The sequence below is a fragment of the Calypte anna genome, chromosome 10 (assembly GCF_003957555.1).
Source record: "Calypte anna isolate BGI_N300 chromosome 10, bCalAnn1_v1.p, whole genome shotgun sequence".
Taxonomy (NCBI): Eukaryota; Metazoa; Chordata; class Aves; order Apodiformes; family Trochilidae; genus Calypte; species Calypte anna.
Window position 1 is genome coordinate 18,971,145 of NC_044256.1, and position 24,953 is coordinate 18,996,097.

Here is a 24,953-nt window from a genome sequence, read left to right on the forward strand (position 1 = left end):
TCGAGTGATTTCAGTGAAAGCGCTGGAGAGCGAAACGCTCTGCGTTCAAGTCTTGCTCTTCCTATTAAAAGAGGAGGCTTTAACCAGCTTTCCTGACCCGGGTGTTGCGCAAAGCTCGTTCTTCTAATGAGAAATCTGTGTCTTTTAATAAGATAGGCCTATGTAAAGTGTATTTAATTTTTTTATTCCAAGACTGCGGTAAAAACACAGGAACGAAGGTTAACCACAAACACCTCTGTGGAGAGGCCCCTCCAGGAGCCCCTGAGCTGCTGCCGCTACCCGGACTACATTTCCCATGATGCAACGCAGCCGCCCAGTTCCCCCCTCCCGCCTCCCTCCCCCAGGACTACAACTCCCAGGATGCAACGCGCGGCACCAAGCCCGCGCTGTGCCAGACACGCCGCGCACTGCCTGCCGGGAGCTGTAGTCCGCCAGGGTGTGCGCGGTGACGGCGGGCGGCAGCGCTCTGCCGTCACGGAGGAGGCGGCGGCGGGCGGGGGTGTTTACGGCGGGGGTGGGCCGCGCACCGAGGCCTTGTTCGGCGGCGGGGGGAGCGGGCCGGGCCGGGCCCGCGGCCGAACCATGTCCGCCTGCCACAGCTGCGCTGCTGCCGCCCGCTTGCTGGGCTCCACGCTGCCCTCTGCGCGGAGAGGTAACCGCCCGCCTCGCCTCACCTCACCCCGGCTGCTCCCCAGCGGGGCCCGGCCCGCTCTCCCCCGGGGCCTTGATGGGGCCGGAGCTCCGCGGCCTTTTCCGCCTCCCTGAGGGGGGAGATCCCGTTCCCCGCGGCTGTCAGCGCTCCGCTCGTCTCCAGCGCTGCCGGGGGAAGAGGGGGGGGAAGAGGGGAGCGGGGCAGGGGAGCAGCCGCGCTCCGGTGCCGCTCCCCGGGGCCGGGGTCAGGGGAGCAGCCGCGCTCCGGTGCCGCTCCCCGGGGGCCGGGGCTCGTCCCGCCCTAACTGCAGAGCTGTGATAAAGGCTTCAGCCCGGCCCCGGGGGCTGCTTCGGTCTTTTTGGGGTTGTTTTTTGGGTTTTGTTTTCTTAATGTTTCTGTTCATTCTTGGCGGAGGGAGCGGCCGGTCGGTCGGTGGCGTGTGGACAGGGCAGCGGTGTGCGGGAACAGTTCCACCCAGTTCTGGAAAATTATCCCCTATCCCTCGGGATTTTTTTTTTTGGAATTGCAATGAGAGAGCGGGGTTGGTGGCAACCGAAGGTATTTTTCAGCGGCGGTGGTGCGGTGTTTGTTACCCTGCAGTGAGTTTAATCAGCTGACTAATTAAAAGCCTCCCTTTTTTACAACCTCAGCTGGAAACAGTCCTCAGAAAGACTTCGGCTCAGTTAGCAAAAAGTCATTTTTTTAAAACTTGGTAGGAAGGCGAGGCCGTGCAAACCATTTAGTGAAACTTAGAGCTTCACTCTTCTGCTTTTTTACTCCTTTTGTCCTTTTCATCTTGTTCCTGTGGGCAAGGAGAGCTGACATCCCGTGTGCTGCTTTTACTGAAAGGCAGACTGCCCCCAGGTTGTGCTGAAGATCCCCACTGCTGCTCCACACTCACACAAGGGGGTTTGGTCAGCAGCAGCCTGGCAAGTCTGAGGTGATTTATTACCTTTAAAGAGGTGTGTGAACTCCTTGCGTTTGACTTTTGCCATCTTTGATGTTACCTGAAGCAGTACTTCCAGCTCCACCCTCTCTAACCTCCTGTGAACCCACCCAAACAATGAATTATAAAGCAAGTAACATTCTGAATTAACTTCAGGATTTATTTTTTTTTTTAAAGCTCTATTTTTTTGGTCAGAACTAAGTCTTAAAATGGAGATGTAAAAGATGAGGCTCAAAGCACAGGTACAGAGTAATGACATTATTTGTGCAGCAGCTTTTAATGAAAGTTTTTTTAAAAATTGTTTTGGTGCATTTTTGGTGTTTTAACAGGCTGTGTCTTTTGCCAGGTACTTTCCTGTTTTGCTGGTTGGTACAAACTTAAGAGTATTCCAAGTTTAGTTGCTCCAGTGCTGTGTGAGACAGAGAGGAGAATTCCCTTTGTCACAGCCTCCCCATCACTTCCTTGGGCAATACATTAAAGTCAGGATTTCTTTCTTCAAGTATCAATTAAAGGTTGAGGAGGGAGCCTCCCATTATTTCTTAACCCACTAATCAGAGCACCCTGGATACCTTTAAAGTTACTGTTTCATAAAGTCACCCAGCCCCTGACTGCCAGGTGAGTGTGTGTGTGAATGCTCCACCCTTTCCAGCTGTTGTGTGTTGGAATGCCCATCAGGATCTGGATCATTCTCTGGAAGTTGCCTGGGCTTGGCCTGGAAGGGTGATTTCTCCTGGCTGTCTGCCTCTGGGCTTCTTGATGCAAGAAATTAGGTGCAGTAACTTTTAGTGTGTCATTCTTTAATTGTCCAGTGATATTTTGTCAAACAAGAGTCTCACCCAGACCTCCTGATAAACAGAGGGGTGAGGCTTTTCATGTTTAGCCCCAAGCTGATGTAGCAGCAATGTGATTTTTTTTTTTCTTGTTTAGCCTGTCTGCACCCTCCAGCACGTGTGCCAGGCTGAGTTTCATGTTCTTAACTGGCCAGACTGTGGAGAGCTTTTTCTGAGAGCAAATTTAACACCACCAAAGCCCTTACAGCATAGGTGTAGTGCTGCTTTCTGTGTCACCAGGGCACTCTGGATTGAAATCAGAGATCTTCAGCTCACCTGCAGTGCTTAGAGGTAAAACTTTGGAGTTTCTGTAGCAGTGCTTCATTTTTTCTCCAGGGACCAAAGCTGTGTTGCAGAAAAGTTGTGTATGACTTCAGGTTTAGGTCAGGGGAGATGAGGTGGTTTGGGGTTTTTATTTTGAAAACATGATGAAAAAAAAAACTTATTATGAACTCTGCTCAGTTCCCTTTAGGAGTGGTAAAATAAATCTCAGCATAGGAAGCAGCAATGGAGAAATAAGCCCCTGATTACCAGAGAACAGCTCATGCATTGTAACTGTTCCTCACAGCCTGTTCTCTGTTGGCAAAGTGCACTTGGCACACATCATCTTCAGAGTTCTCTGCAGCTTCAGTGGGAAGAACACAACTGCTTGGGAAAGTGAGCCAGTATTTTTGAAGTTTCCTGTGGTGTTTGTGTAGTTTATCCTATGTAATCTGAAGTGCTGGGTTGCAGGAGGAATTCTTGGAGGGATTTAAAAGTGGGAAGCACGTTGTTCTTTGTTCCTCCCTCACGTTTGCAGACAGAAGTGATGCTGTTACTGATTTTTTTTAAAGGTTACATTTGTAGACATGTTAAAAATAACTCATTCATCTTCAAGTTGAGGGATTTTAAGTCCCCATGCAAGTCAGTAAAACAACTTCAAATCTTATTTGGCATTTTCTTCTTGGTTGTGACTTTGCAGAAGCCTCTGAGAGTTTTCCTGCTAAATCAAGGCTCATTGGTCGTGATTTTCTTCTTTATTTTTCTGTTTTCCTGTTGCAGTATCAAGGTGATTTCCTTAAATGTCCTCTTCCAACTCTTAGTTGTCACTGTAACCTTTTTCAGACCAAATGAAGTGCACCCCTCTTGCCATTCTTAATGTTTATTATTTATGTTTTTTTCAGAAGAGTTTTTGAGATTTCTGTAGGTTTTATCTAACAGCAAAACCATGTGTTATCAGCAGACTTTTTTTCATTATTGCTACATAACTTTTCTATCAGGAAGTCACAAAACTCCTAACAAAAACATAGAGCAAGTGAGAAATCTGTCACTTGAAATGAAAGATCCAAGGTGGGGATTCCAGGCTGGGTCCTGTGTTGAGAGATGTTGAAATCACAAACACAACATAATGTTGATTGACATCCTACCTGGTCATGAAGTGGAATCCTCCCCACTGTTGCAAAAGGAGGAAAAGGCTGTTTAGTTTCTCAACGAGCCTTTTGGTTTTGGTTTTTTTTTTCTTTCCATGTTGGCAATAAACTATTTCAACAAAGTTAAGATTGCATAAAATTTACTTGTGCCTGGTTGAAGAGGCTCAGCACATGCCAAGGACAATGCTACCTTTCAGTTTTCCTCAGGAAACCTTTTTTTTTTTTTGGTCAAATACCTCAAATTCCTGGCAACTGGTTTCTAGTAGAGCTCACAAATGAAAACTAAGTCCACATATGCAGTCTGCTGCTTTGGTAATGTTTTGTGTTCTAAGGAGATGCTTCAGAAGTCTCTGACTTACTTCAGGGCTTGAATTCTTTCACAAGAAGTGCTGAGTATTGATGGTATTTATTATCCTAAGAATCTGTTTCATAACTGGGATATTTCCTATTTCAGGACACAGTGACATTCCCAATTGTCCAGTCTGGAATTTTAGGTTATTTTTGGACAATCCAGGCAGCTTTTAATGAGATGAACATTAGGGTGGTAAAGAGAATTTATTTTAGATACCTGAAATTTGGATGTTCAGAGTTGAGTTTTGTTGCTGAAACCTTTGAGTTTCATTTGATGTAAAGAAATTCTGGGGTTTGGTGGTACTGGGATTAGAACTGGAGAATTTTTAGTGTCTCATTTTCTCTTTTTTATTTTAGGTATTACTTGTGGTCGTACACGCATCCCTGTTTTAGGGAAACTTGGGACTTTTGAAACCTGTTCCCTAAAACGAATTCCTCTCAGAAACTTCTCAGAAACACCAGCTTATTTTGCTTCAAAGGATGGTGCAAGCAAGGATAGTTCTGGAGAGGGAAGCAAGGTAATCTCCATGCATGACTTTTTTCAATAAATTTAAATGAAATGTTTCTTAAATGTTTTTAGTAGTATTTTTTCCTCCTCACTGAGAATCTTCTTGAATGTTTTTGCTAACTCTGGACATTTCTGATCCTTCAAACTGCTAAAACTAGCACTGGAATGAAAGTTAATAGTATTGTGAAAGTGTTGGCAGACAAACCTTATAAACATCCTGTATGGCTCTTCCCAGTTTCAGAAACCTTTTTACCTGGTGTAAAGGGGCACTTGAAAACTTTATTATAAATCCACACCAGGTTTCAGGGGCTGAGGGTCAAGTGGTGATCAGAATTATTCTTCTTCAAAAACCTGCTGCTCCCAAGCAGACTTTTTAAAATAAAAATGTCCTTGTTTTCAGCACTGATTTGGTAGTTGTATTAAGCAAGAGAAGCTTGTGAGGAGACCAGCTTTGTTCTTGTTAGTAAATTGTAATCTATTTTTATCCTAGCCTTTTTCTATAATTATAGTTAATAAACAGCTCCCTCAGATAAATGATTACCTGAGAATAAAACTGCTCTTTACTCAGCAAATAAGATTTTGAGAGCTCACAGGCAATAACTTTGCCTTGGTGTAGCATGTTGTGACATCAGAGGGGCTGTCCAGATGCCAAAGGTATGTTCTGAAGATCCAGGTTAAACTTTTTTAAAAAATAAAGAAGGAAGAGAAAAGATTTTTAACAATCTCTTGCTTGAGAAGGGTTCTGAGGAGAACTGAGGAGGGGAGCAAGTTTAAAAAAAAATGAGGAACTGCCTTAGAAAAGGGAAGAGAGATCTTTGCAGTTTCCTAAGGTACAGTAATGTGTTATTAAGTAAAAAGGCATGGAACAGAAAAATGCTAACATTAAGCAGGGTAACACAGAGAAAGACAAGTAGGGCTTAGGGAACTCTGCCTTAGAAGTAAAAAATAAAGTATTTCCAAGCACTTTTCTGAGCTGCTTGTTTTATAGGCCATATCTACCCTGCATCTACCAAGGACCTGAGGAGAGTTGTGGCTTCAGAAACTCTTAGAAACAACACAGCTGCTGTAATGAAATTAGTCAAACTATTAAGTATGGTTTGTTGTCTTCTCTGGGGTTAGCATAAATTAGATTGAAATAGATTATGACAACATTCTGGTCAGAGTTTAGCTTGTTACTGTTCTAGTTCCATCATAGATGTGGGATGCCTCTTCCAGGAGCATCCAAACTTGGCAGACCTGGGAAATGCAGGTGTGTGTTCACTTGCAAAACTTCCCATCCTGTTCCTCTGTGTTTCCAAAGGCTTTAAAGAATCCTTGAAAGAATCCATCTGCCAGGTGTTATTTTGCCAGTCAGCTCCTGCAATATTGACATTCCTGGATTCCATCAACACTTCTGCTGACTGCCTGATGTTAACAGCTCCATTGTTTGGGGCTAATTGTCTGGAAATCTTTTTTTAGAAGTCTGTCGGTGAGGGGAGTGGTAAAAAGGCAGGCTCTGGAAGTTCTGGGAAAGGAGGGAACCAACTGCGCTGCCCGAAGTGTGGGGATCTCTGCACACACGTGGAGACCTTTGTCTGTAAGTTGGAATTAATGCTTCCTTCTATCAGTAGCCACAGATGTCATTTCTGTTTGTCACCTCATGTAGTTCTGAGAGGCAGGTTGTAGTCTGCCTAGAACCTCAAAGAATTCTACAGTGTAAAAAAAAATAAAAATCCTCTTGTGCTTAGTTTGGCCACCTTGGTGTGAGCATGGGCTGTCTCTGGGTACCTTGGTGTCACCTCCTCTGGTGGCTTTTAGAGCACAGTGTGGAATTTGGGCTGCAACTGTGAATGTGCAGTTTCAAAGGAGTTTGTAACATTTTAGGGAGTGAAAGAGATGCTCAGGTAAGCAATGCCACTTTTAAATACTGTTGTTTCTTTCTGTCCCATATATATATATATACACACACATTTATATACATTGACATGTATTTACATTTATAATATCTGTCCTTGGTTTACTAAATAATAAAACTTTAATCCTGAATGTACTTTAACCAAAGTGCTTATCCAGCAGAGGGATTAGTAGATGACAGATGTGTTCCCTAGTGTGTTCTTCTGTGTTGGACTCAGATCCATAATAAATTCCAAATAAGAGGCTGGAAAGTCCCAACTAGAAAATCCAGAACAGGTCAGCTGCCTGGTATCCAGCAGCAATACCTGTTTTGTTTGGTTGGCTGTGGTTGGTTCTGGGTTTTTTTGTTGAGTCCAAATTAATGCAAGTTATGCTTTAAATTCTGTCAGAATTAAGACATTTCTCCTTATTTCAGTGCTAATGAGACCAACCTTGCAAATAGTTGTCAGAAAGCAAACATCCACTGTCAGTTGGTGGGGCTCAAGGAGAAAGTATCAAGTCATAAGCAGACTTGTGCACTAAGAAGCTTAAGGAAAGGTTAGCAGAAACTTGTTCAGCTGTTGTAAATATCAAAGAGTAGGTGAAAATAATGAGGGGATGTGCCATTATTTGCTGCTGCTCCTATGAAATACTACTTAATAAGCATGATCAAACATCATTAATCACAATACAATGCTAAAATAACAGTATATTGATGTTAGATAAAAGGATTTGTCCTTGTCTACTTATTATTTTCACCAAAAAAAGCTGTTTTTTTATTTGAAGTAATAGGCAACAAGTCTCTGAAAAACCTGTCACTGATGGAACTAGAAATCCAGTCTTGTGTGGAGTTCAACAGGTTGGCCTCTCCCTAAATTAGGTGTGGTTGAAAAGAATAGAAGGATTTTTAAACCTTGTTTACTTTCTTATCAGATGATTCATGAGCAAACAGAGACATTCTGAAACTGTCACTTCACTGCTTCATTTGCTGCCCTTCTTACAGGAGTTTGTGCTTTTATCTGGAAATGGCACTGGACTGAAACAATCACTGTATCCCTGGAAAGCAGAGATGTGCTGTAGCATGTTGTCAGTGCAGCTGGGAATGTTACAATTTTTGGGAAACTTCCTTAGGAAGAGGACTTGCTCCTATTAACATTATGTCTCCTGTATCCCAGCCTCCCAGGGATTCATCCCAAACTTGAACTGGGGCATCAGAGGGACCATAAAGAGCTTAGGACTGGGAACCCACTTCAGTTTTGCAGCTGGTTGTGTTTTCCAGGAGCTTGCAAGTAAAAATAGGAGGAAGTTTGCTTGTGAATAACTGAATTTATCTGCTGTTCCCATCCTTGTACCTTCTACTCTGAGGCTTTGCAGGCTTTAAATCAAGTCTGTTACTCCTTCAAACTAAGCACAGTGAGAGCAGGCAAAAGAGTAGAGCAAGATTTTTTTTTTTTCTTCATCTTGAGAACAGCAGTTGTCAGTTTTCTGTGAATTGGTAACTTAAAAAAAAAAAATTAAACCAAAGATAGCAATAACTCATAATTCCTCAGAAGTTCCTGGGACCTGTGGTCATGTTTCACCTGGGCCTGTGTCCAGGTTAGGTCAGTTAATTTTAAGCACACTGCTTCCCAGCCAAACTGTAGAGTGCAAAGGGGCTGGAAAACAAGATTTTAATCCTAATTACTTTAAAATGGTTTTACAAAAGAAAAAGTAATAAGAAGAAAATAATCTGCTCTGCCCAGCATGGATAGCTACCAGAAATACCTAAAGTGGAAGGGAAATATGTAATTATAATTTGTTTCTGGTTTTAAATATTGGCTTTTTCAGTCCTTTGGAGAGAATTAGGGAAGCAAAGTGCTGAATAAATTAGGGAACTAATTGCTGTTGAGTGGCATTGTGACAGGCTGCTTGTCCAGTGGATCTGGTGTTAACTGGGCTTCATGTTCTGTCTGCAGTGGCTTTCCTGTAATTAACAGTCAGGGAAGAACATGACTCAAAGCAGAAGGAATTTTGCTCTGACACACTTTCTCAGCAGTTCCTGTACTATTATGGGTTGTGAGAGAGTTTGTGATCAGTGAAATAAGATGTGAGCCTCAGATGTAGAGTGAAATCCAATAGCTGTAAAGCTGATTGACATAAGAAGCCTTATCCAGGCTCTGCTTTTACTGTCTCCACCTGATGCCAGTTCCTGTGTGCACTGTAAAATCCCAGCCTTTCTCTTTGGCAAGGTCAGCTCCTAGGGACTGGAAAAAACCCTGAATCAAACCCAACACTTGGATTTTACAACAGTGTCAATATTCCCAGGCATCTTCATGACAGTGAGGTAGGAGGAGATGAAGGCTCTTTGGGCTTCTTTGTGTTTGCTAGAAGAACACAGGAAACCATGCCAGTGTCTAAGAAGCTGCTTGCAGTTTTGAAATGCTCATTTTTAGGGAGACAGCAATACTTCAACTTGGTTTCCCTGCATCTCAGAGCAAACCTCAATTATTATTTTTTTTTCTCTTAAAACTCCTTTTAATACTTTTTTTTCCAGATTGCTGGGTAAGTGATAGAACCTGGCCAGTTTCACAGCTGTGTTTGGATAACCAAATCTCCTCCCCAGGGCACCCCACCCATCCAAGTCTCTCTGTAACCACCAACCCTATTGATCCTCCTGAAAATTACAAGTTCCTACAAGCCTTCCTCTACCCTGCTTGGAGTAATTGATTAAAAAAAAGTGGTAACATTGGACTCTGCACAATTTTTTTTTTCAGCAAATGATGTTTTAAAGATGCCAATAGCAGTCTTAAAGTCTGCTCTTTATTTTCTATTTTTTTGCTGTTCCTATGGATATCTAAAGGGGGCAGATATTCTCCTGGCTATTCCATCCTCCTGAAGCTGACTGAGCATTGCATAAGGAAGGACAACAACCTCACTGTAGTTGTTAAGAACATCAGAAGTGTTTTGAGTGAGCAGTGGGAGAAAGTTTGGGGTTTTTTTTCCCTACAATATTATTATTGCTAAATCATAATTCTGTAAGAGGGGTGGTGAGTGCATCCAAGTTGGTTCTCATTGCATTCTCACTGGGCAGATAAGTCATTTGGAGGGTTGCCAGGAGAACTTTCCACCTTTCACACAAATTTTCTTTGGAGCAGAGGTAATAAAGCTGTGATGGTCATAGTATTATGTGCTACATTCTTAAAATAATCTGCTGGGCTTGCTTACCAGGCATAAAGAGTGTTTAATATAAGAAAAAGATTAAGAAAACCCTCCTCTTTTGCTGATGCCAGCTCTATGGGAGGCAACAAGTTATAAATAAACAGCTTGTTGATTGCCAGAGGCTGTGATTAAAATCAGCTGGTGCTACAGTGTTCAAGCCATTTTCTAAAAACCTCTTATGGTTTCAGAAGTTTTGACATGAAAGGTTTTCATGCAGTTGCTTTGCTGTATGTTCTTGGCTTTTAACTTAATCCATTTACTACTATTTTTAAATCAGACAAGAGATAGATATATATATATATTTAATTACAAATGTTTTCTCTACTGCCTGGTTTTATTTCAACTTTTCTTTCCTAGGGGAAAAATAATACCAATAATAAAATAATAACCAAAATAATAACCTGTTTTCTTGAGACACAGCTCCCAAAGTCACCTGCTGGGGGGATTTGACTTTTGGAATGCGAACCAGATTTGTTCTGCTCTTGACAGTGCAAACAAATAAACAAAAGATCTTGCAAAACATCCAAGCCCTGATCATCTCTTGCATAGCACAACTGTCTCCTGGTGGCATGAGCCCTTGGTGTGACCCACACTGCTCTGTGTCCTGGGCTTAGGTGACTCAGCTCTGCTCCATGAAGTTCCACAGCCTGTGGGACATAGACCTGGACCTGCCAGGGCTGACTCTTCCTGAACCTTCTCCATGCTCTCTTGGAGCCTGTAGATTAATTCCCCACACCTTTCCCTTGACACAGGTTTGGGGTTTTTTTGCCTGCTTGAGAGTTTGGAACAATTCCAGGAAGCCTTTATTAGTTTTGTGTCCCTCTGAGGTGCAAAGTTTCCTCTTCCAAGCAGAGGGCTGCTGAATAAGTAGAAAATGTTTTTTTTTTTTTTTTACTTTTTAATGCATTGTTTGGTTGCTGCCCTGCATGGTGACTTTTGGGCAAATTCTATTCCCTCTGTGGCAAGTTTTGTAGTATAATAATTGGTTTTAAAGCTCCTAAGGGGGGAACAGTTGGGTAAACACAGAGGTGTTTGTGGAGTCCTCCAAGTGTCCCATGTGTCACAGACTCAGGCAGGTGAGTGGGTGCTGTCTAAATAATTCCTCTTACTGTTTGTTTGTTTTTTTTAATTTCTCTGCAGCTTCCACCCGTTTTGTGAAGTGTGAAAAGTGTCACCATTTTTTTGTTGTACTATCAGAGGCAGACACAAAAAAGAGCATCATTAAGGAGCCTGAGTCAGCCAGCAGAAGCTGTGAAGTTGGCATTCCAGCAGAAGCCACCACCTCCACCGAAAAAGGTCAGGTTCTTCAGGGCACCCCTGGAGTTTCCTTCTCTTACAGCATGGCTGAAATGTTTTACTTCTTAATCTCCATCAGATGTGGAAGGGTCCACTCTGACAGAGCACCCAGCAGTAAGCACCCAGCTCAACCTTTGAGAGAGCTGTGAGCCAGCAGAGCACTGAGAAAGGAAAATTTATTTTTATTCCAATATTATTTATTTAAAAATTTTATTTATTTTTATTCCAAGAGGAATTGGGCTTGTTTTCATCTGCCTTTGTCTTGTGAGTGAAGAGCAGTGCCTTTAACCTCAACTCTCACAACCTGTGGCATCTTTTATTTCCTTCTGTGGCCTGATATTCTGCACCCTTGTGCTAGCAGCTTCCTTCTGTAGCTGCAGAACCTTTTCTTTGGGTTGTTTCTGGCACTGGTCAGGAGCTGTGGCTGATGCTTGTGGCTGTGACCCATCCCAAGTCATTTAGTTTCCCTCTCCTCATTAGTGAGAGAGCTAATTGTGCTTCTCAGTTCCTAGTGGACCGTTTAGGACACTGAAGCTGCACCTGACCCCTGGATAAGTCTCCTTAAAGAAATTAACCATTATTGAACCCTCTGTTTCTCTTAAACATTTGGGTGAAAATGACCATGAACTGCCAGACACATGACTATAGGTGCCAGGTATTTAAGTATTTTTACACATTCCTATCAACAAGATCCTATTTGTGTATCTTTCAGTTATGTAGTGGGCTGTGTTTTACCCCAAAATCCACTTGGAGCACTATATATATTTCTTTTTTGGCTGCAAGGTGTTGTAGAAGTGTCACTAAAATTGAGTTATTTTTCAGATTTATAACTACCTCGACAAATATGTTGTTGGTCAGTGTTTTGCCAAGAAGGTGCTTTCAGTTGCTGTGTACAATCATTACAAGAGAATCTACAATAATATCCCAGCTAACATGAGACAGCAAGCAGAAGCTGAAAAGCAGACTTCTTTAACACCCAGAGGTTTGTGTGATCTTGCTATTTTTCCAGTCAAATAAAACTTAACCATTTTAGGGCTCTACCTTAAGAAACCTGAGAGGGGGTTTTACCTGGACACTAGTTCTGTATTTGGAATTATATGATTTTGTAATTGAAATGAAATGATGATTCTGAAAGAATTCCTGTTAAATGGGATTTTCACTGTGTGTGATTTATTTCCAAGTGATCCAGAGGGTTTCTGATGCCATGGGGATGGCCTTGTCGTGAGGTTAGAATTTTTTCCTGACGTAGGTTATTAGGTATTTCCCTTTAGCTTTATAAAGTGAGCCTCCTAAACTTGTCCTGCTCATCTCATTTACTGCTTAGCAGTAAATCTGCTGCTTAATCTGCAGACAATGCAACGTTTGGCATGGTGAATTTGAATAAAAAGCTTTTTAGTCTCTCTTGCTGCTGTTGGCAGCATCTATTGGTCACCACAGTATTGTTCCATATCTAGGAGGTGTAGATGGGGTTACTCTTGGCAGTACTTTTGTTACTAAGTGTGTAGCAATGTTGATCTAACTTATTTTTAGTAGTAGGATTAAGTTACTGCCTCTGATTCATCATGTAGCTTGATTTTGTTTGTTTGTTTTGTTTTTAAGGTGTTTTGTCCTGTCTTGCAATAAATAGCCTGCTAAGCAAACAGAATCTTTGTTTTTTTTTAATTTACATAAAGAAGATTTTAACTCAGAGAGAAACAGTAGAACTTTTCTGGTAATGATAGAACAGCTGTGGAGCTGGCACAGAGAAATTCCTGACCCTCCACAGGAAGATTGATTGTTGTGTACCCAGAGGGACAGCAGGGAATGTTTATAACCCATAGTACTTTGAAGTGTGTGAAATCCTACAGTGTACCACTCAGGTGCAAATGTGAGAGTTTAAGGAAGGTTTTTTTTTTTAAAAAAGGAATATTACAGCATCCCCACCCCTTCTAAAAGTGGCTTACAATGCAAATCTAAGCAGAGGTAATAGACTGTTACTGGTTTAAGTGGGAGAAAGCTTTGTTTTCATTTAGGAAATGTGCAAGTTGGGTTCTGGGTTAATTTTGACAGCAATTCATATGGAGACTTGTTAGCAATACATTAATACACAGTGATGAGTTGTATTCAGAAGAGGGCAAGAGGTGGAGAACTGAAAAGCTTTTATAAACTTATTTTTTATTACTGTTTTCATCCTCTCTCTTAGAATTAGAAATCAGAAGACGGGAGGATGAGTACAGATTTACAAGTAAGTGAACTCTCTCCTCATGTCCTCCTCTGCAATATCTACTCTTTTGGTGTTAACCTAGAATAATAGCCTTTAGTGGCTGCTAGTTTGAAATGCTGAGTAAAATCCTGTTTGCTTTTCTTCTGTAAGTAAATTTAATTGATGGCATTGAGCATATTTTTAGCAGAGGTGACCAGGATCTGACTCCATCTAGTTCTAGGAGTAAAGTGAGTAAAAATTAAAGACACCTTTTATGAAGCTGGTTAAATAATCATCTGTGCTTAGAGTTGTCCTCAACAGAACAAGTGGAAATGGAGATGTATTTTTAAATTAGAAGTGAGGTCTGATTAATGCCACACCAGATATGATAAGGGAAGTTAGGCAACTGCTTTTTGCAGGGTTTTTGTACTCTGAAAAGTCACCATCACCTTGAACCTGAGAATGCTTTTTATTTTTTCTTAATTTGAATGAGGTCAGGTCACCTGAACTCTCAGTGGCTACTGAACTTCCTTAGTCTGGTGTAGATCAATTTATAATCCCAAAACAGATTTCTTAGTCTTCAGTATTCTATCCTGCAAACTAACTAAGACTCTAGTGCTCTGAAAAAAGAAAATCCAGCTCCATCTATATCAAAGATCTCTTATCTTACCTATCAAGGATTTTTAAAAATCTTTAACAAAGACAAAACTTGTAACTACTGATCTAAGATGAGTTTTGAGAGTGGACCTGTGCATTGCTTTGGTAATTGTTCCAGCATACCAATTCTTGTACTTTTTCCATCATAGAGATCAACTGTTTGCATCTCTCTTTTCTCATGTGTTAAAAAGAAAAAGTTACAGTTAAACCAAGTCAATTTGTAAGGACTGAAAGTGTTTGTTTTTAATGTAAAGGAATATTTTTAGATAAACAGGATTGGGCCTCTTGTTCTTGTCATAATTGTGCCCTATTTCTGTTGCAGTCCTATCTGGAACCTCCTGTCCAGAATGAATTATAGTTTTGTGGAAAAGAACAGAAGAATCAGGGTTTTCTTGTGTATTTAAGATAATGGCAGACCTTGTCAGTGCTCACAGTCCTGTTATTGTTCTCTCCAGAACTGCTGCAGATTGCTGGAATCAGTCCACATGGTAATGCTTTAGGAGCATCAATGCAGCAACAAATGAACCAGCAGATACCTCAGGAAAAACGTGGAGGAGAAGTACTAGATTCACCCAATGATGACATAAAACTTGAAAAAAGTAACATTTTGCTGCTTGGACCAACTGGATCAGGTAACACAGCTGAATATTTGTATAGGTGTTAGATTTTTCTTAGAACTGGTTGTTAGTGAGTGGTTTTCCTCTCTTGTGGTTGTGCCTGTTTGGTGTATAAAATGCTAAATTGTGAATTCCAAACTTGGGATTGTTGTGCTTTTGTGCCATGGTAACAAGCTGAGCTAAATGTTCTTGGAAAGGAAAGAGGTCTGGTCATGTGGTTTTCTTTTTTTTTTTTTAATGCCTGAGTTTCCTAAGCTAAAATAAAACACATTTCAAGTTCCCTGCTTTGAACAGCAAGCTGCAGGTAAACTGTTGTTTCACCTCTGGGACAGATCAGTTGCACAGGGATTAAAATAAATTATATTTGTGTGTACATAAGAAGTGGCAATGTTTGTGTTTAATTGGCAAACATTTTACAGACTATTCAGAGGAACATTAAGATAATATTTTGATTTTGTTTCTTCCCAGCTTCAAAGCAGGAGCAGTTGGACTTTGCACTGCACCCTGAGTGTCTGCAAAGGACTGCTGATTTATTTAATCTTTAATCTCTGCAAGTACATGGATTTTGGTTTCTTCTCTGACATTTTATTTGTGATACTGTGTGGAGTTCAAGTTGCCTGAAGTGAATCTTTTTCATTTAATTCAGAAAGACAGTTTGACAGTGTGAAAAACACTGTTTATGAAAACTGATTCCCTTGGAAAACTTTCTTGTGGGATTCTGTGATCATTCAAAATGTGCAGCAATGGTAGTAATGGTCCTGTGGTAAATATATGGGGGGTTGTGCTTTAAAGAAATGTATAAATTAACACAGTTTCTTCTTTTCCCAGGTAAAACCTTGCTGGCTCAGACTCTAGCTAAATGCCTAGATGTACCTTTTGCTATCTGTGATTGCACCACCTTGACTCAAGCTGGTTATGTTGGTGAAGACATTGAATCTGTCATTGCAAAACTCCTGCAAGATGCCAACTACAATGTAGAAAAAGCTCAGCAAGGTAAATTCTACAGTCTGTTCCCTGAGGTTTATTCAGAGGCTTTGCTGTTATCACCTCAGTGCTCTGGCCCTTTGAGACATCTCTGTAATGTGGTTTGCTGTTCCATGTAGCTGAACTTTAACACTTTAAATCAGAAATAAGGAGAGCTCTAAACATACTTTGTAGTTATTGTTCTTGTCCAGAGTTTTGCTTCTATTCTGTTGCTACATTTTGACAATTTATAATAGGGAAGAAGAACAGAGTGCTGGGATCTTAAATTATGTTGTTCACTGTAACTTCCTACTTCTCTTAAAAAGTAGAGTCCCTTTTATACCCCCCTTTTATACCCCCCTTTTATACCCCCTTTTATACCCCCCTTTTATACCCCCCTTTTATACCCCCCTTTTATACCCCCCTTTTATACCCCCCTTTTATACCCCCCTTTTATACCCCCCTTTTATACCCCCCTTTTATACCCCCCCTTTTATACCCCCCTTTTATACCCCCCCTTTATACCCCCTTTTATACCCCCCTTTTATACCCCCCTTTATACCCCCCTTTTATACCCCCCTTTTATACCCCCCTTTTATACCCCCCTTTTATACCCCCCTTTTATACCCCCCTTTTATACCCCCCTTTTATACCCCCCTTTTATACCCCCCTTTTATACCCCCCTTTTATACCCCCCTTTTATACCCCCCTTTTATCCCCCCCTTTATACCCCCCTTTTATACCCCCCTTTTATACCCCCCTTTTATACCCCCCTTTTATACCCCCCTTTTATACCCCCCTTTTATACCCCCCTTTTATACCCCCCTTTTATACCCCCTTTTATACCCCCCTTTTATACCCCCTTTTATACCCCCCTTTTATACCCCCCTTTTATAACCCCCCTTTTATAACCCCCCTTTTATAACCCCCCTTTTATAACCCCCCTTTTATAACCCCCCCTTTTTATAACCCCCCTTTTATACCCCCCTTTTATAACCCCCCTTTTATAACCCCCCTTTTATAACCCCCCTTTTATACCCCCCTTTTATAACCCCCCTTTTATAACCCCCCTTTTATACCCCCCCTCTTATACCCCCCCCTCTTATACCCCCCTCTTATACCCCCCTCTTATACCCCCCTCTTATACCCCCCCTCTTATACCCCCCCCTCTTATACCCCCCCTCTTATACCCCCCTTTTATACCCCCCCTCTTATACCCCCCCTCTTATACCCCCCTCTTATACCCCCCCCTTATACCCCCCCTCTTATACCCCCCCTCTTATACCCCCCCTCTTATACCCCCCCTCTTATACCCCCCTCTTATACCCCCCCTCTTATACCCCCCTCTTATACCCCCCTCTTATACCCCCCTCTTATACCCCCCCTTTTATACCCCCCCTCTTATACCCCCCCTTTATACCCCCCCTTTTATACCCCCCCTTTTATACCCCCCCTTTTATACCCCCCCTTTTATACCCCCCCTTTTATACCCCCCCCTTTTATACCCCCCCTTTTATACCCCCCCTTTTATACCCCCCCCTTTTATACCCCCCCCTTTTATACCCCCCCTTTTATACCCCCCTTTTATACCCCCCTTTTATACCCCCCTTTTATACCCCCCCTTTTATACCCCCCTTTTATACCCCCCCCTTTTATACCCCCCCTTTTATACCCCCCCTTTTATACCCCCCCTTTTATACCCCCCCTTTTATACCCCCCCTTTATACCCCCCTTTTATACCCCCCCCTTTTATACCCCCCCTTTTATACCCTTTTTCTGCAGGAATTGTTTTTCTGGATGAAGTAGACAAGATTGGCAGTGTTCCTGGCATTCATCAGTTACGGGATGTTGGAGGAGAAGGTGTTCAACAAGTAAGGACTTTTCTGGAGTGATTTTTATGTAGTGAGTGAGCAGCCCCTCAAGTCTACATGTCACCCTATCATATGTCAAATAACACAGAGTCACAGTTGTTCAGTTCCTCAGATATTATTCTCTGAAACCCTTATCTTTCCTTTATGCTTTTTTCATTCTCAAAGAAGAATCATCTCAAAAAGCAGCTTTAGAACTTGTAGAAGTTTATAGATGTTAGCTGAAAAATGTCTTTGCAGCACTCAGATAGTGAATTGCATCGTGTAGGCAAGAAGAGAGAACGTTTTGCATTTTAACAACTCTTAAATCAAGTCATTCCTGAGTGCAGCTCATCATGTGCACAGGAGACACCATCCCAAAAAGAGGCTTTGTGTGTCCTTGAATGGAACTGGTTTTCTCATGTGGAAAGTTGATTTCTTCAGACACTGTTACTGTAAAGGCATAAGGGATTAGAAAAATAAAAATAGAGTGGTAAAAGCAAGCACAGCATGGTGTGCCTTCTTATACAATGCTACACAGTGGAATTTTATATTGCTTTTTTCTTCTTTCCTTCACAGGGCTTGTTAAAATTACTAGAAGGCACAATAGTAAATGTTCCAGAAAAGAATTCCCGTAAACTACGTGGAGAAACGGTGCAGGTTGACACAACAAACATCCTCTTTGTAGCTTCTGGTGCTTTTAATGGTCTTGACAGAATTATCAGCAGGAGGAAAAATGAAAAAGTGAGTGCATCAGGCTGTATTTGAACTCAAAAATTGTAATCCTTGTTGACAGTGCTGACTCCTAAAGGTCTTTGCTATATTTGTAAGCATGTTAAACTTGGTGTAGAGCAGCAGTTTTCCATCAGTTATCTGGGAACCTGAGGTCAAACCTAAGAAAGATAGAAGGGAACAAGCCTCTTGTTGGTTGGCTTAAGTAGCTTGCCGTGGTCTCTGCTTCTAGAGAGACACTTTTAGCATATACAAATAGGAGGAAAAAAGATTGAAAGCTGTTGGTAACTTGCTACCAAGTGGACATTATTTTACATTATTGCAACTTCCCTGTGTTTCTTGAAAACTAATTCTGTGAAGCAGTTCTGGCAATGATAGTAGAATTTCTTTAAGCTGCAGTTTACTGAGAATGAAACTGAGAAAAGGTTTTGTTCTGTGGGTATCCAAAAGTTTACTGTTGATACTCAGTTTGTGCAGCTGGTGCTAGAAGCTGTCTCACATCCTGCAGTACCTAGGCATGAGTTCAGTGTTTCATGGTTGAGTGTCTGGGCACAGAATTCTTCTGGCTCCAGCTTTATGACAGAATGTTCACTGTGTGTCTGGCAGGAGTGACTGAAATTTACATTACTTTTTTTTCTGATAATTGATGTTGCTTTTCATGTAAGGATTTTTGCATGCATTTACTTCACTGTGAAGAGCCCTTTTTAGTGGCACTGGTAACTGTAAATGTATCAGAACGTGGTACTAACCTTTTTTATTGTAAGAATAACTTGCTCTTATTCACTCTTGTGTTGATACCTTACTGAAGGAATTAAATGTTACAAGAAATTGATGGTGTGCAAGGTTCCCATTCTCCTAGAAGTAATTTCTTGAATTAATGCCACATCATAGTCACTCCTGATTATTTTTTTAATGGAATGTGCTGTAATTACCTAAAGAAAACCTGACTATTATAGTTCTGTAAGCATAACATGTCTGCTTTGTTTTATTTTTTTTGCAGTATCTAGGATTTGGGACACCATCCAACATGGGGAAAGGCAGAAGGGCTGCAGCAGCAGCTGATCTTGCAAACATCAGTGGGGAGTCAGATCCCCACGAAGATATTGAAGAAAAAGATCGTTTGCTGCGTCACGTGGAAGCCAGAGACCTGATAGAGTTTGGGATGATCCCTGAGTTTGTGGGACGTTTGCCTGTTGTGGTTCCTCTGCACAGCTTAGATGAGAAAACCCTTGTACGGATTCTGACTGAGCCACGGAATGCTGTGGTTCCTCAGTACCAGGCACTGTTCAGCATGGATAAGGTTGGAATTTTTCTTTGTCAATTCTTTGGTGTTCTTGTTTCTAAATGGTGTGAAAATGATTTAAAATATCAAGGGGAATCATAGAATCATAGAACTGGCTGGGTTGGAAGGGACCTCAGAGATCATCGAGTCCAGCCCTTGAACCACCATTGCGGTTGTTAGACCATGGCACTGAGTGCCACATCCAGTCTCTTATTAAATATCTCCAGGGATGGAGAATCCACTACTTCATTGGGCAGCCCATTCCAATGCCTGATGACCCTCTCTGTAAAGAAATTCTTTCTAATATCTAACCTAAACTTCCCCTGGCACAACTTAAGACCCTGCCCTCTTGTCTTGTTGAAAGTCATCTGGCAAAAGAGACCAACACCCCCTGGCTCCAACCTCCTTTCAGGGAGTTGTAGAGAGTGAGGAGGTCTCCCCTGAGCCTCCTCTTCTCCAGGCTGAACAGCCCCAGCTCCCTCAGCCTCTCCTCATAGGGTCTGTGCTTGAGTCCCTTCACCAGCCTGGTTGCCTCCTTTGGACCTGCTCCAGGATCTCAATCTCCTTCCTGAGCTGAGGGGCCCAGAACTGGACACAGGACTCAAACTGTGGCCTCACCAGGGCTGAGTACAGGGGCAGAATCTGGACCTGCTGGCCACGCTGTTCCTGATCCAGGCCAGGATGCCATTGGCCTTCTTGGTCACCTGGGCACACTGCTGGCTCATGTTCAGCTTCCTGTCAATCCAGACTCCCCACCCAATGTGCACACCTCCCCACTTGAAAAAAGCTGATTTATGAAAATCTGGTTGAGATTGGATATTTGCCCTTGTGGGGAGAGTAATCTGGAAGGAGTAATCTATCAGAGACCTGATAGAGTTTGGGATGATCCCTGAGTTTGTGGGACGTTTGCCTGTTGTGGTTCCTCTGAACAGCTCCTTGTACAGATTCTGACTGAGCCACAGAATGCTGTGGTTCCTCAGTACCTGGCACTGTTCAGCATGGATAAGGTTGGAATTTGTTGACTCTTCAGTGTTCTTGTTTCTAAATGGTGTGAAAATGATCTAAAATATCAAGTGGGAGAACTTCTTCCCTCCCAACGTGCACACCTCCTCACTGAAAAAAAGCTGGGTTGAGATTGGATATTTGCCCTTTAGGGAAGAGTAATCTGGAAGGAGTAATCTGTCAGAGACCTGATAGAGTTTAGGATGATCCCTGAGTTTGTGGGACGTTTGCCTGTTGTGGTTCCTCTGAGCAGCTCCTTGTACAGATTCTGACTGAGCCACGGAATGCTGTGGTTCCTCAGTACCAGGCACTGTTCAGCATGGATAAGGTTGGAATTTTTCTTTGTCAATTCTTTGGTGTTCTTGTTTCTGAATGGTGTGAAATTGATCTAAAATATCAAGTGGAAGAACCTCTTCCCTCCCAACATGCACACCTCCTCACTGAAAAAAACTGATTTATGAAAATCTGGTTGAGATTGGATATTTGCCCTTTAGGGAAGAGTAATCTGGAAGGAATCTGTCAGAGACCTGATAAGAGTTTGGGATGATCCCTGAGCTTGTGGGACGTTTGCCTGTTGTGGTTCCTCTGAACAGCTCCTTGTACAGATTCTGACTGAGCCACGGAATGCTGTGGTTCCTCAGTACCTGGCACTGTTCAGCATGGATAAGGTTGGAATTTGTTGACTCTTCAGTGTTCTTGTTTCTAAATGGTGTGAAAATGATCTAAAATATCAAGTGGAAGAACCTCTTCCCACCCAACATGCACACCTCCTCACTGAAAAAAACTGATTTATGAAAATCTGGTTGAGATTGGATAGTTGCCCTTGTGGGGAGAGTAATCTGGAAGGAGTTGAGCTGCTCTTGGTGTTGATGTTCAAATGGACATCCAGGACATTGTGTAACAGGCATCAAAAGCCACTTGGTGTACTGTAGAGGTACTTGACTGGTTGTAGGTAAAGGGACATAGTGTAACATTAGTCAAAACCAATTATAGCTGAAGCTTTATGTAGGTAGCTTAAATATTCAGTGTTCTGGTCTGTAACAAGTGAGTTACTCCTGTTATTTTCAGTCATACACTGTCACAATCAACACTCTGTTAGGTTGTGAATGAAACAATTCACTGAACTTACCCTTTTTCTCTATGTAGTGTGAATTAAATGTGACTGAGGATGCTTTGAAGGCTATAGCCAGACTGGCCCTGGATAGAAAAACTGGTGCCAGAGGTCTTCGATCCATAATGGTGAGTAAATGAAGTCTTCTCTTGAGAAAATGAAGCCTTGTGTGGATGGACCTGATTGGGGCAATTTCAGTCAAAATCTCACTTAGTTCTGGGGCTTACATGGACACAATAAGTCTCTTTCTAAAACTGGCTATTCAGATTTCTTCCAAGAAAACCCTCTAGCTCTGAAAGTAACCTGGTAGCCATTGTGTCCTAAAGCAGAGGACATACAGACATGGGGTGTTTTTTTCCCCTCTGTTTTCTTGCAGGAGAAGCTGTTGCTGGAGCCCATGTTTGAAGTGCCCAATTCTGACATTGTCTGCGTGGAAGTTGACAAAGATGTTGTAGAAGGCAAAAAAAGAGCCAGGATACATTAGGTAAAACCATAGCAGAAGTAGCAGAACAGTTGAGTCATGGAGCTAGACAGGTATTCTTATGTTTGCTGTAAGAACAAAACCATGCACACAGCCTAAAAAGGATCCAGTTTTCTGTACACTATACACAGCTGAACTAGAGCTTATTCTGTCTGGAGTTGCTGGGTTTGTATTGTTTAGTTTTTAAATAGAAATTTTAAAATAAACTTATATATGAAGTTACTTTAAGCTTTTTTCTGTGTGTGTGTGTGTATACCTGTAGAAATAGAAGTAAATTATATGAACACCATAAGTTAAAAGTAAAAACCTGAAGTTTAATTGTGACTACTGAAGTTTCTAGAACAGAACTTTTTTCTTCTTCTAATTTCTACCACTCAGAGGTGTTTTGGGTTTTCTGTTTGTTTATAAGCACAAGCTCCAGGCTGCTGCAGTTTTCTTCCTGCTCTTGTAGCAGTGGAGTGCCAAAAAGGCAGATCTATTGATTTGCTGAACTTGAAAAACAATCATTTAATGTTCTGAAGATTAAGTTACAGTAATGATGTGGTGGAACACTCAAAGCACTGGACAAACCTAGATTTTAAAAGAAAATTAAGAGAAAATCATAGTGAACAAAGAACAGAGTTGAGTTAGAGGGGGGAATGGTCAGGTTAAAACCAGAGGATTGAGATTTAGGAACTCTGGCTTGGTTTCTACCTCTGACAACTTTTTGGAGTGACTTCCTCCACTGAGGTATGTGCTTTGTATTTGTCTGTGTCTGTGCTGAAGCTTGGCTCGGGCACCCCAAGTGTCTCAGAAGGTGGTTTAGCAGATGGGTGCTTGTCAGAGTGCTGGTTTTTGGGGTGTTTTGCAGGTGGTACGTTTACCAGAAACTCTGGAAACTGTCTCCATTCTTTTCCTCAATTTCTAAAGCATCTGACCAGTTCATTTTACTTATAGGGCTCCCACTAAAGATTCATCTGAAGAAGAATATGACTCTGGAGTTGAGGAGGAAGGCTGGCCTCGACAAGCAGATGCTGCAAACCATTAAATACTGTCAGAATGCTCTCCTGCATAAAGCACACGTGGTTATTTCCAAGCCTCTGGCTTCAGTCTGCTACTTAAAGGCATTGGAACTATCTTGGATAGGTTATGTGATGAGGAACTTTATTAGATAAATCAGATCGTGTATTTTCTGGCAACATCACCTTGATTTATTTGGTGGACGTGGTGTGGACTTGGCTGGCATAATGTTCAAAATATGAATTGTATATTAAACTTCAATTAAAAATGTATAGCAAATGCAGCAGCACCTGGGTTGCTCTTTCTAGAAAATAAATCAGCAAGGCAGGTGCTGCCACTAGTTAGATATTACAATAATGTTACTCTACAAATGGGAAATCAAATTAATAATTAATAGAGGGTGAATAAACCATCAGCTCCTCATACAACTCACAGGGGGCTGCATTCAGGTCAGTGTTAGATTTCTGCTGATGTTTGAATCCTGATGGGTGCTGGAGTGTGACCTGTTACAAGTTGAGGAGGGGGAGGAGGAGGAGGGTGGAAAATCCCTTGCAACAGTTTTATGGGAAACCTGGGACACGTCTGGTGACACTGCTGGGAGATTTGGCTAAAATGTGACACTAATTTGTCATTTGAATGCAGTATCAGATAATATCCTTTCCTTCACCTCTTCTTTAGGAGTAAATTTTGATCACCTGGAACCCCATGAAAGAAGGTGAAGTCAGTAATTTGCTCATTTTTCCTGAAGGGGTAAGCAGGATGTCTAGGAAGTGGTAAGCCACCTGAATTCAGACAAAAAAAAAAGTCAACTTCAATTTTAATTTTGGTTTTTATTTTTAATATTCTAATCTAATACATTTTGTTGGACGTGTTGGAACTCTTCATGCATCAGTTTTTTGGTGCCCAGCCTGTCTTACAATGGCAAGAGCTGAAAGAAGTGAAATGTGGAATATTTTTGCTGGCAGCAGTGGTGAAGGTTGTAAGTTACACACTCAGGTGTTAGTGTTGCATCTGTGTTGTATCTCTTGGTTTTTATTGTTGGCTTTTGATGCCAGACTAAAAATCATCTTCCCTCTTCTGTTCCACCCCCAAATTAATTTGAGCCTTTAGGAAACTCTTTGTGAAGGCAAAAAGAAACCCAAAAGGACCTGTGAATGTCTTTGTGTCAGGAATTAAAACTGTTGCTTACAACTTTTTGTTTTGTCCTTCAGTGATACCTGGACTGTAAGTTTCATTAACCCCTTTTTTCCCCCTCAGACTTTAAATTTGTGCTCTTTACATAAAACTCCCCTCCTTCTTTCCAGTCCAGTGGATGCTGCAGGACAGGAAGGAGCCTGCTAATGTGTCACCCTTATTTTTGGTTGTTAATTTCTTGTCATGTAAATTGGGTGTTAATTCTTGTGTTCTTACCTAGTGTGACATGCAGCTGTAGCCCTGTGCAACAGAAAACTTCCTGTAGGAATTCAGATATTTTATTTTTTTTCACCTTAAATGACCCACAAAATGGTTCACAAAAAGCTGCTTCTGGAGTTGAGGATATTCCCAGGAGCAGCTCAGTCCCTTCAGGATGGGAACCTGTGGTGAACTATCTGTAAACCCCATCCTCACTTTCCTTTTTGTAGAGTGAAAAAAAAAAAAAGACAAAATAACTGCTTTTAATTCTGAATCCTTTAGTTCAAATCCTTTTTTTTTAAACGGATTGAAAAAAAAAAGTAACCAAAACCGTTTTGGGTGAAACTGTTCAACAACTTAGTTTTGAAAGTTGTTTGGAATTACATTGTAACCAAGAACTGTTTTTAAGGAAACAAAAAATGCTGTGTAACTACTGTTTGTACTTCACCTCTGGCGTTTGAATAAAACCAAGCGAAATATTCAAGCAGCAGAGCCTTGTCATCCCTCAGCTCAGCCCCAGGAAATGGAAATTTTAGGGGTATGTGGAGCTTTTTCAGGCTTTTTTTGGTTGGCTGCTTGGTTTTTGAAGCAGATCTGTATAAACGGGGGCTGAGAGGTGGGCAGGC

At 41.7% G+C, this 24,953-nt stretch overlaps 1 protein-coding gene across 1 annotated transcript; it reads left to right on the plus strand.

The window, feature by feature from the left end:
* The first annotated feature begins 515 nt into the window (after window positions 1-515).
* Window positions 516-24,814, plus strand: CLPX (caseinolytic mitochondrial matrix peptidase chaperone subunit). The gene is given in 16 exon segments (XM_030456679.1): window positions 516-652; window positions 4,546-4,706; window positions 6,155-6,272; window positions 10,907-11,007; window positions 11,009-11,062; window positions 11,885-12,044; window positions 13,245-13,286; window positions 14,357-14,533; window positions 15,347-15,511; window positions 17,264-17,352; window positions 17,908-18,072; window positions 19,061-19,360; window positions 21,491-21,583; window positions 21,832-21,915; window positions 21,917-21,939; window positions 22,873-24,814. Coding segments are annotated over 16 exon segments (1,893 nt in total). The 5' UTR covers window positions 516-582; the 3' UTR covers window positions 22,964-24,814.
* The last annotated feature ends 139 nt before the right edge of the window (window positions 24,815-24,953 follow it).